Source organism: Trachemys scripta, chromosome 2 (genome assembly GCF_013100865.1).
Source record: "Trachemys scripta elegans isolate TJP31775 chromosome 2, CAS_Tse_1.0, whole genome shotgun sequence".
Taxonomy (NCBI): Eukaryota; Metazoa; Chordata; order Testudines; family Emydidae; genus Trachemys; species Trachemys scripta.
The window spans coordinates 221308317-221320569 of record NC_048299.1 but is presented as its reverse complement, the minus strand read 5'-3'; the positions used below and the strand labels follow the sequence as shown (position 1 = coordinate 221320569).

The 12253-nt window shown below is 41.0% G+C and overlaps 1 protein-coding gene across 1 annotated transcript in view; it reads right to left on the bottom strand.

The window, feature by feature from the left end:
• Positions 1 to 9205, bottom strand: part of YTHDF3 (YTH N6-methyladenosine RNA binding protein 3) — a gene marked incomplete in the record, with an annotated part of 38866 nt that extends 29661 nt beyond the window's left edge. Inside the window, 2 exon segments of the mRNA XM_034762995.1 lie at positions 6773 to 6797; positions 8861 to 9205. Of these exon segments, the coding sequence (XP_034618886.1) occupies positions 6773 to 6797; positions 8861 to 8884 (49 nt within the window).
• Positions 9206 to 12253: the final 3048 nt, after the last annotated feature.

Here is a 12253-nt window from a genome sequence, read left to right as displayed (position 1 = left end):
CAAACTTCCTCTGGTGAAGCTTAAGCAGATCTGAGATGATAGAATCAGGGCCCAAGGATTTTTTATACAATTTCATGTCCTCTTTGACAAGTTGGGATTTCCTCCGGGATCAAAAGGTAATTAGGATGACTTTGAATGAAGTCCATCACTGGTACTTAGCTATAGAATTAACATAAGGCAATTTGCTTGTTCCTCCACCATTCACAGATTATTTGCTATACGTTTCAAAGAGAGATGAATACTGAGATATTATCCTGTGTTTACAATTCATTTAAATGCTAAGAGAAGAACAGGAGTACTTGTGGCACCTTAGAGACTAACAAATTTATTAGAGCATAAGCTTTCGTGGACTACAGCCCACTTCTTCGGATGCATCCGAAGAAGTGGGCTGTAGTCCACGAAAGCTTATGCTCTAATAAATTTGTTAGTCTCTAAGGTGCCACAAGTACTCCTGTTCTTCTCTTAGCATTTAAATGAATTGTAAACACAGGATAATATCTCAGTATTCATCTCTCTTTGAAACGTATAGCAAATAATCTGTGAATGGTGGAGGAACAAGCAAATTGCCTTATGTTAATTCTATAGCTAAGTACCAGTGATGGACTTCATTCAAAGTCATCCTAATTACCTTTTGATCCCGGAGGAAATCCCAACTTGTCAAAGAGGACATGAAATTGTATAAAAAATCCTTGGGCCCTGATTCTATCATCTCAGATCTGCTTAAGCTTCACCAGAGGAAGTTTGAGTCGCAAGACTGAGGTCCTAGTTATGCTGGTATGCCCTGAATATGATATTTGGACACTGGACTATAACGTATGAACTGAATTCTAAAGGAACTCTTTGCATCTACAAAGCTTACATCTCTGCTATAAGAACGAGGAGTACTTGTGGCATCTTAGAGACTCACAAATTTATTTGGGCATAAGCTTTCGTGGGCTAAAGCCCACTTCATCTGCATGCAGTGGAAAATATAGTAGGAAGATATCTATATACAGAGAACATGAAAAAATGGGCGTTGCCATACCAACTCTAACGAGACCAATCAATTAAGATGGGTTATCATCAGCAGGAGGGGAAAAAAAAAAAAAACTTTTGTAGTGATAATCAGGATGGCCCACTTCAAACAGTTGACAACAAGGTGTGAGTAACAGCAGGGGGAAAATTAACATGGGGAAATAGAACAGGAGTACTTGTGGCACCTTAGAGACTAACAAATTTATTAGGGGAAATAATAAAGGGGGGGGAGGGATAGTTCAGTGGTTTGAGCATTGGCCTGCTAAACCCAGGGTTGTGAGTTCAATCCTTGAGGGGGTCACTTAGGGATCTGGGGCAAAATCAGTACTTGGTCCTGCTAGTGAAGGCAGGGGGCTGGACTCGATGACCTTTCAAGGTCCCTTCCAGTTCTAGGAGATATATAAATTAATGGAGATATCCTATTTCTTTAAATAGTTTTTACTTTGTGTAATGATCCATCCACTCCCAGTCTTTATTCAAGCCTAATTTAATGGTGTCTAGTTTGCAAATTAATTCCATTTCTGCAGTTTCTCGTTGCAGTCTGTTTTTGAAGTTTTTTTGTTGAAGAATTGTGACTTTTATGTCTGTAATTGAGTGACCAGGGAGGTTGAAGTGTTTTCCGACTGGTTTTTGAATGTTATAATTCTTGACGTCTGATTTGTGTCCATTTATTCTTTTGCGTTGAGACTTTCCAGTTTGGCCAATGTACATGGCAGAGGGGCATTGCTGGTACATGATGGCATATATCACATTGGTAGATGTGCAGGTGAACAAGTCTCTGATGGTATGGCTGATGTGACTGGGTCCTATGATGGTGTCCCCTGAACAGATATGTGGACAGAGTTGGCAATGGGATTTGTTGCAAGAATAGGTTCTTGGGTTAGTGTTTTTGTTGTGTGGTTGCTGGTGAGTATTTGCTTCAGGTTGGGGGCCTGTCTGTAAGCGAGGACTGGCCTGTCTCCCAAGATCTGTGAGAGTGAGGGATTGTCCTTCAGGGGTAGGTTGTAGATCCTTGATGATGTGCTGGAGAGGTTTTAGTTGGGGGTTGAATATGACAGACTCCAATGAGAAACTGCAGAATTAGAATTAATTTGCAAACTGGACACCATTTAATTAGGCTTGAATAAAGACTAGGAGTGGATGGGTCATTACACAAAGTAAAAACTATTCCCCCATGCTATTTTTTCCCCTGTTGTTACTCACACCTTCTTGTCAACTGTTTGAAATGGGCCATCCTGATTATCACTACAAAAGTTTGTTTTCTCCTGCTGATAATAGCCCACCTTAATTGGTCTAGTTAGAGTTGGTATGGCAACACCCATTTTTTCATGTTATGTGTGTGTGTGTATTTATTTATATTTTCCTACTGTATTTTAAACTGCATGCATCTGATGAAGTGGGCTTTAGCCCACGAAAACTTATACCCGAATAAATGTGTTAGTCTCTAAGGCGCCACAAGTAGTCCTCGTTCTTTTTGCTGATACAGACTAACACAGCTACCACTCTGAAACCCATTTCTACTATGAATCTAAACCTCAATGAATTGAATTAATGTCTGTATATACATTGATCTTTTAACCACTCTCTCTCTCTTGTTTTTTAATAAATTTTAGTCTAGTTAACAAGAACTGGCTGTAGCGTGTATTTGGGTAAGAGCTGAAACATTTATTAATCTGGGAGGTAACGTGTCCGACCCTTTGGGATTGGTAGAACCTTTTCTTTTATATGATGAAATAAGACTTTCAGAAATCATATCTGATTTAGGTACCTGGATCGAGGCCTGAGGGTAGATCACTTTAAAGGAACTGTGTTGTTTCGACTTCTGAGTAACCAGTAAGGTAATGAAGAAGCTGTTTTATGCTGGCTTGGTAAATTTAAGTATTGGAATATCCACCAGCTTTATGGGGACTGTCTGCCCCATTCTTTGCAGTTCACCCTAATTGAGTGACTTCAGCTGGCCTCCAGTCACAGCATTAAAAGAGTGAAGCTGATTTTTCTTAACTAGTACGCAAAATACTCAATAAAAATGCCTACTAAGTTTCCATTCCTATGCTTCGTTCTAGTTTGAGACCTCACAGTTAAATTTAACAGTTTTATTTTAGGTAAGAAAACATCATATAATACAGTGGAAGATGATAGGAAAGTACTGACATCTGCATGTCTTGTAGTTTTAATACATTGGAACATGCAAATTGAGACGAAAGTGTTTTGGAAAGAGCAATAATCAAACACTTTCATAAAAAAAGGCACCTTTTTATAGGTTGAAGCCTATTCCAACCAACAAGCTCTCTCAGTAATTGTCCAAGAGTTGATAGCTGAAACAGACAATACCTTCAGAGAAACATATTTTACTCATTCAGTTCTTGCAGCAACACAAATTCTTGCCTCTTTCACACAAACCTGAATTATATATTACTACTCTGCTACATATAGATCTTCCTGGATCTCTACATACATAGTGTATGTTTTCCCTCAATGTATAATTAATTGTCAATAAAATGTCAGAAAAAGTCTCACAAGACCACATAATTTAGTTACTTTCACTATATTGTCCTAAGGAATTTTACAATTTAAATGTTAACTGCTCTCATACAATATCTTACTACTATTCCTACTTATCCTCTTATACCTTACTGCACTACTTCCTTCCCGTCTGCCAAAGATGCCACCCACAACTACCCTTTTTTCCATTTTCTTCCATGTATCGAAATATATATATTCCCCAAACTAGTCTGTCAGCTCACTATTCTATCCTGCTTCAAAGACCACTTCAAACAGGAACCCTATCATGATCCCTGCAGGAGATTACCAACTGTTAATGTATAGCCAAGTAGGGACTACCATTATCTACTTTATTTATACTCATGAAATAAATAAAAACTCTGAATGACTCAAAACCATCTAATTGTGTATATTAACTAGTCTATGTAACCAAGCACTCCTATCACTGTTACCTTCATCCTCCTTCCCCATTCCCTTTATCATCTGTCATATCTTATAAGACTGAGCTATTTAGGAGAGTGATTGCCTTTTACTATATGTTTGCATAGTGCCTAGTGCTGTATGTGATTGGGACATCTGTCGGTAATACAAATAAACCATTTTCACTAGCATATAGTTATACGCAATTAATATAAAGTATTTAACAGGATGCAATCTAAAATAGTCTAGATCCAATAGTTTAGGCCCAACATTTAGGTTTTGGAAAAAGGTTTTACTTAAGAGCTCTATTTGGATTCTAACACTATGCAGTATTCATAATGCACCTATCACAAAGTTATGCTAGTGCACGTAAATAAAAGTAAAATTCACTAGTCTATGTTCTTTATTAAATAATTACTGGCAATCCATGCATCAAAAGGTTTAATTCAAGTACAGACAATACAGATCAAGCAAAGCACCGGATGAAACTCAAATTGGTGCCAATCTCCATCAGATCACCTTTAAATAGCTTAGAAATAGTGTAGTTTAAGAAGAAAGTTGAAGGTAGAGACCTCTTGGCATAAAAGAACTAGAGGTAGTGCCATGCACAAAGGTAACATTGAAGAAGACAAGAGCAGAAAAGGAAAAAAAGCAGGTGGTTAAAAGCTTAAAAAGAGTGTAATGAGTGGCAAAAGAACAAGACATGGAAGAACAGAAAAGGAAGAAGGAATGGAGTTGTGCAGGGATTTGACAGCCAAGGAGAGAGGATTTAGGAGGTAAAGTTCATTCAGTGGTTCACCACAAAGGCTGAAATTACGATGGAACATTTTGATAGGTCAAAGTTGGGACAGTAGATTTGGGAGGCACCTTTAAGGAGCTGTGTTGATGAAAATATGGGTAAGGTTAATACTGCCCAGGGACAGAGCCTATATGTAAGACGAGACTGAGAACAAAATCCTAAAACAGTGACAAGTTTACTACTTGATGAATTAAATGCAGTGAATAAGAAATTCAAGTAGTACACAAATGATATAAATGGTGAAACCTTCTCTCTGTTGGATGATTTTTAGTAATAAATATGGCAATAAATATGGCACTTTTAAAAATTATGAATATGATGGTATCGTTTTCAAACCCTTTACAAAGAATATAATGTTCATAGTTTAATGACAGAATGTTTTCTGCAATAAAAATTATTTTTTTAAGTATCCATCCATCCACAGATGTTTCTTAAACTATGCATGAAGATATCAGTGAGAATGCAGATTATAGCTATCACACAGATTGCATTCTGTATGTGTGTTATTAACATAATACAACTGCTGATCTCCCAGGAAAAACAAACAAACATGAGAAAACTGGGGAGGAGATGTGGGTCACAGAATAAAATCTGATGACTGTATTAAACAAAAGATGATAAACTGCAGGACCGCGAGAAGTGTTGGTCATAAAATATGATCCGAAAAGTCACAGTAATTTAGGCAGAGGCTTTTCCAGGTACTTTTAGGGGGAGGAGTGTTAAGGAAAGTGAGTACAGTTTTTGTGGGGGAGGATAAGCTAAAAGAGTATGGAATTTAAAGAACATTAGTAAGGTGCTAACAGATAGGGGGAAGAAGTGAAAACAGAGAAGCTGGGTAACTGCTAGAAGGAATACTCTGTACTGGATTCTGAAATGAACAAGACACCAGTGAAGATTTCTCAGAATAGGAGTGGTGATGTGTTCTGTTCATGGGTATGAGTAAGAAACTAAATGAACATATATGATCATTGTTCTTTAGATCAAATGACCCTCATTAGACATTAATAAGTAACAATGAATAGGGTTGGTGTAAATGCCTAAGGTATACTCAAGGACATCACGCCAACATTTTCACTGAAAGATAGCTAAATGGAAACAGCTACATCTTATCCCTTGATTACTCATGACAATGATTACTTTGATAAGCATATGAAAGCATTTTTACAGTGATATATCATGTTAAAAATATTGGAAAAATACTCTTAGCACCCCACTTCTAGTTATGCTGGTGTGATAAAATCAGCGTGACATGGCATTTACCAACAGTGGTTTTTAACCAGGTAAAATCATGTTTTTTGGTGTCCCAGGAAAGTCATTACAGATAAAGTATTATCTATTTTAAAAACTGCTTCTTTAATAGACACCACAATATACTTAGTTTTAGTTACATATTCAAACTGTGATTACATAAAGCAATAGATTTGGAGATTTTATTTGTACAACTGTAAATTAAAATTAAACTGCAGTGAGCATAATACTAATATGTCAGTATAATAGTGAACATTAGAATGTCTGTATACATTTTGATTTGGTATTTTCTCAAGCAAGTTATAAGTCATTACTCACATTTCAGTTTTCAATATTACATAAACAAAGGTCCAAAACATTTTATTATATGAAAACAACAATAATGCAATGTGAAGCATGAAGCATGCAGAGTTTCAGACTAGCAGTCCAGCTCCATTTGGCCATGCAACATTCTGTAGCAGAGGACCAACTTTGATGTAGTGGACAGAGCAAACCTATCCCACAGCTTTGAATGGATGTTTGAAAGAACTCATTCTACGCTTGCTGAACTTGCTGGCCACTGAAGCAATTGTTTTTCCCAGTTTCCTGGTCTAACCCAGGGTTAAGCTGGTATTTACCAACATCCTATCCTAAATTAGTTATTCCAAGGAAATTGCCAACCTTGGATAAGATGGGGTTTTAGAATATCTTGTAGTTACATTCACTTTATGTAATTGGTTGAGGACATCTTTTTCCATATATTGCAGAAGCAGGGCCTCAGATATTATAAATAATAAGGAATCATCTTACCTTTATTTCCCTGTCCTTTAGGTCTCTGTATATAAAAAGGTAAAAAATAAAAGGAAAAATATTAATAGGGAAATTAGCAAAAACTAAAATCCTTGAATTTTCCATTCATGATGGTTTACGTTTGCTGATTTTATCATTTAAAGGAACAGTCAACGTAAATTACACCCAAAACTTAAAATATGGTAAAAATACATTTTAATAAAATCCAAGACAAATAGAAATGTCTCCATGTCTAAGACGGTCTAGTAAAAATAACTGTGGTTTTCAATCAAAAACATTCCTCTGCAGTATCTGAAGCCTAAAAGCTGCAACACTGAATCTGCAAGGTAAATTGGCTTTGTTTTTTTATTGTTCAAGGTGAGAGAAAAGCACTGAACAAAATAAAAGTAAAATAAAATGTTAAGAACATCTTCCATTTTAGTAGGCTAAGGCTATTGCAAATACAGAAACTTGTTTACAGCATGTGATCTTTTAAACTGACAGATGGGCACTACTGTTACTGAAGAATGGACCAAAATTTACAACAGGTAGCTCAGTGAGGCACACTTTTTATATGCTTTTCAGATACTCAAAGGAATGTACAGTAATACAGCAAGACATCTAGTGGCCTGAGCATTGGGCGGGGCCTAAAACAATCAGTTATGTATGCCCAGTCCTGTATAATCATGCTCATTTCCACAGAGGAAACAGAGATAATATCACAGAGTTGTTGTGAGGATTAGTAATTATAAAGCACTTTTAATCTGTCAGGCAATAAACATTATTGTAACAGAGAAGGTTATAATATCTTAACATCTTGTATAACATAAAAGTCTGTTTGGAAAAAACAAAACTGCTAACTCAAAGTTCTAATACACCCACCATCTTTCCTCTGGCACATACATTTCACTAAGCCGCAGTGGGTCTCCCTTGGCTCCATCACCCTTTAATGACTTGCTCATTTGTTAGTCAGTCTCTTTCTCTTAATCCAGACAAAATGGAAAAAACCCTTATCTCTAAAAAAAATCCTTCATATCCAAGCACATACCAGACACAGGGACGCAGAGCCCACCCCAAGAGATGGTGGAGTTGTGGACTAGTGGCCCACAAAAAGAATGGGATGAAAGAAAGAGAAGGTACTCGCAAATAGGAATGAAGAACAGAAAAACACAGGGCTAGGAAGCAATATGACAGCCCACACAGGGATAGGAATTATGGAGCATGTACAGTATACAGTACAGATGCAAAGAGGCACAGACAGGATTTGAGAGGGGAGAGGCGGGTGCAGGGGCAGAACATTTTGGGGAGTGGCAGAGGCCCAAGAAGGAGGCAAAGGCCTAGAGAGGGTAGGGGGCAAGAGATAAGGAGGCAACAGAGGCCTAGTGAAGAATAGGTAGAGAAGGGGACAACTGAGGCCCAGGGCAGGGAAGTGTGGAAGACAAGGAAGCACAAACCCAGGGAGGTGAATGTCTGGGGGATGAGAAGGTCACGAGCTTTGAGGAAGGGGAGAAGTCAGAGGCCCAGAGACAAGGAGAAAAAAAAAGGAGGACTAAGGACAGGAAGAGGGAAAGGAGGCAGCATCACAGACCCGAAGGGAGTTTGGGGTGTACGGGGGAAGAGAAGTTTCAACCGTTACCCAAAGCGTGGGTGGCGAAGAAGGTAGCAAAGACCCAGACCCAAAGATAAGGGAATTGTTGGGCACAGTCGGGGAAAACAGAGACCTAAAGAGGACGTGAGCCAGAGAGAGGGATAAAGGGGAATCAGCCGTCCAGAGGAGAAGAAATGAAGGAGGACGCATCAAAAGACAAGATATTGAGGAGCAGGAGGCAGAAGCCTTGGGATGAGGGGTGCAAGAAGGCTCGGAGCGGGGGAGGGAATCTGGCGCGACTCAGATGTGGCTATAAATAGGGGTCTGCGGCTGCCTGGATCCTCCCCGCGGGGGGGGGAGGAGGTGAGGAGCCCACGATACTGAGCGCAGGCGGCGCTAAGCCGCGCTGCCGGCCGCGGGGATGAGGCCCGGGAAGCCGCGCTAGCCGCCCGACGGCGGAAAGGGCCCGGCCGGATTCCGACCCGCCGGGCCGCTTCCTCCTCCCGTCCGGCGGCCCGTACCTGATCGACGCTAGTGGCTGACATTCTTCACGGGGAGCCGCGATCCCCTCGCTCCGCCTGGGCCTCGAGTGACTCCCGCACACACCGACCGCGCCGCTCTCCCCGCTGCCGCTTGATTGTCGCCGCCGCTGCTGCCCGGGCTCGCCGCCGCTGATCTGGTTCCCGCTGGAAGGAGCCGGCCGGCCGGACGCAGCGCTGCTTCCCCCCCGCTCTAGGCGCCGCTTCCCCACAATGGCGGACAGGCTCCGGCTCCCACTTCCGCTCCCGCCCTGACCTTCCGCTCCGCTGACGTCGCCACTGACCTTTCCCTTCCTCTCTCCGCCTCCATGTCACGTGAGGGTGGAAACGGACCCGCGCGCGCACCATACTAGGGACTCAAGGAGCTGCGGGAGGGAAAAAGTGGCGCCGATAGCGACTGCGCGCCCCAGCGCTCCAAGACGCGCACGCGCAACAGAAAGGAGGCCGGTGGAGAAGCCAGAGAACGCTCAAGAAGGGAGCTGGAGCTATCTCAATTTTTTCCAATGCGCATGCTCACTGTGAGCTTTGAGGGACAGCCTCCGGGAACCCAACAGACTGCACATGCGCATAAGGGAAGCGTCTCCTCAAGGGGTTTGGGCCAGCTGATTTCTGTCACTAGTGGGGCAGTCAGCCAGCTGTCCGTGGTGGCAGACGCACCGACAGACTGGGGGCATTTTACAATGCTGGGGCGGTTTGCTACAGATCTGAATTATTCCCCGTGCAGCTCTAGAGGCTCCCAAAGAGGAAATGGAGAGAGATAAAGGGGACAATTTATTAAAACTTGCTGAACCTACCATTGTGTTTATATACAAATTGTGCCCCGTGGATCAGGGACATGATCTGAGCATGTGTGCCTGCGCCCCAGTAACTACTTGAGCCGTCTCCCTCTGTGTGCACATAGCCAATGTTGATGCAATCCCTCTGTGCACCTAGATACCGGTGTGCTCCAACATAATCATGTGTGTAACCCCAGTGAGCAAATTTGCACCCCGGTGCATGAATGTTGAGTTTGTGTATCCCAGTAATGTGTGTAATTCCCTGTAGCTACATACAGTCCTTTCTGTGCACTTCACTAATCCTACACGTTATCACTCTGCACCTGGGTAATTGTGTGTGAAATCTCTTTGTGCATGTGTCTGTGTAATTGTGTTCAGTACCCATACATCTGCATCCAAGTAATCATATGTGCATATGTATGAGAACTGAACACACAATTCTTACATAGATACATTCACCCAAGTAATGTGCACAAACCCCATATGATAACATAGTGCTTGCAGTTCCTGTGTACGTTCATATATTGTGGCTGCAATTTAGGTCCAAAAGTTTTGAAAATAGGAGCCTCATTATGCATTTGGTAGTAGTGGGTTTCCATCCTGACCTTTATAATGTGGACCACAGGCAGTCATGCTTCTAATTGAGTTATGCAGTGTTGTAGCTGTGTTGGTCTGAGGATATTAGAGAGCCAAGGTGGGTGAGATAATATCTTTTATTGGACCAACTTCAGAATTTGGTCCAATAAAAGATATTATCTCACCCACCTTGGCTGTTTAATTGAGCTACACTGCTCGAAGAGACTACAGGTTTTAAACTGCAATGCACCATCAGGATCAAAATGTCCTCCTTGGTTAATCGTGCCAACTCGTGATTTTTATCATGAGTATTACAATATTTGGTGTTTTTCTTAAAAAGACCCAGCTCCTGGAATCATGTTATTACATGAAAATATCAACTTTTATTTTTAAAAAACCCACATTATTAACCCTCATGGTTGTGGACAAAGGCTCAAAAAAAAAGGAAACTAAAGTCTCAAGAACTAGATGGCAAACAAGAGAATCTCACACTTACTGTTTTTTAAGATTTCATTATTTTTAGGTCAATTTAGTGATTTGGGGGGAGCTGACTGATCATTTTTGAAAACTGGTTGCTGTAAATATTGCTACTGTTTGTAGTTAGTAGTTGCCTGCGTGTATGTGTTCTTTCTGTGTGCTGTCCCAGCTCTGCGCAGATAGCCAACACAACAGACCTTGATCTGTCTGAGTAGTTGATCGAACTACTCACAAAGACCACAAGACTTGGTTTGTAGCGAAGACACCCGGCCAGATTTATTGTAGACGAAGCACAATCCTCACTCCCTGGATCACTGTCTACACTAGCACATGTATGCCCATAACAATGGACCAGCTCAGTGAATGGCAGGACTTTCATTCCCCCCTCGGCTGGACAGAGACCCCTCTGTGACCCTTCTTTTATACCCTGATACTAACAAGTTATGTATTGTCCCTCTGATGTGGTTAGCTACCACCCTTTACCTTGTACATGTTGGTTCAATCAAAATATCTCTATTCGTCACCCTGTCATCCTAACCTTATCTTTAAGAGGGTTCACTCTCTCCTTGTATCAGCTTTGGGGAGAGAGTTTGTACAATACTTGGTAGCAGGGGTTCTGGTAAACCCTTCTGGAATGTGTTTGTGTGAGTGTCCTGTGCCTAGTACTTCTCAGGAATGTGTGCGTCTTTGCAATACTATCCCTGTTCTTGCCAGGTTCTGTGAAATTGCAAGCAGGCATGTTTTATTACAGGGCTTGACTTCTGTTCAGAGCCCAGATTTGCTAACTGTGCATTTTGCTTTGTATCAATAAGGCCTGACCACTACTTTAGCTCAGGACTGAGGCCTCATATCCAGCCTCATCTTTCAGGCTCTCTCTTTCTACTGCACTGTTATCCAAATGAAGCACTGTTCAGTGGTACCTGTTCAATACAATGCAGCCGTGGGAGGATAAGAGAAAATGGTAGGAGCCTTAGATTTTTTTTTTTTAAACTTAAAATTAATTTGGCTTCTGTGAGACTAATCACGTGCCCCAGGTTGTAATATTTTGGTGGGTTGGAGGCTGTGCTGGGAAGGAACTCTGCGCCCCTTCATCTTATCTATATCACTAAGAATGTGGTAGAGTGAAAATTATCCTGTAGAAGAATGGAATCCTGCTGAACTTGCAATCTATACTGCAAGCCTCACAGATTCTTAGGCTCAAATGAACCTTTTTGATGGGAATATTATAAGGCTCTGAGGACTCACCGGAATGCTCTGTGGCAATTAGTTTGTAATATAATAGGTCAAGCTGGAGCATTAGGTAGCTCTAGAGATTTTTGCAGATAGGTATGGTTCATTTTCTGAAGTGCATTAGGCCTATGTGTAAACTCATTTTTCTATACCATTATAATTGTTACATCAATAAAATTACTTTATATGGGATGGGAACCATTATATTTTGATTCCAGCATCTACCAGTATTATACTATGGAGCATAAGATTTGCATTATAGATGTCCATAACATACACACAGTTCAAATGTAGTCTTGGGGAACCCACTAGACGA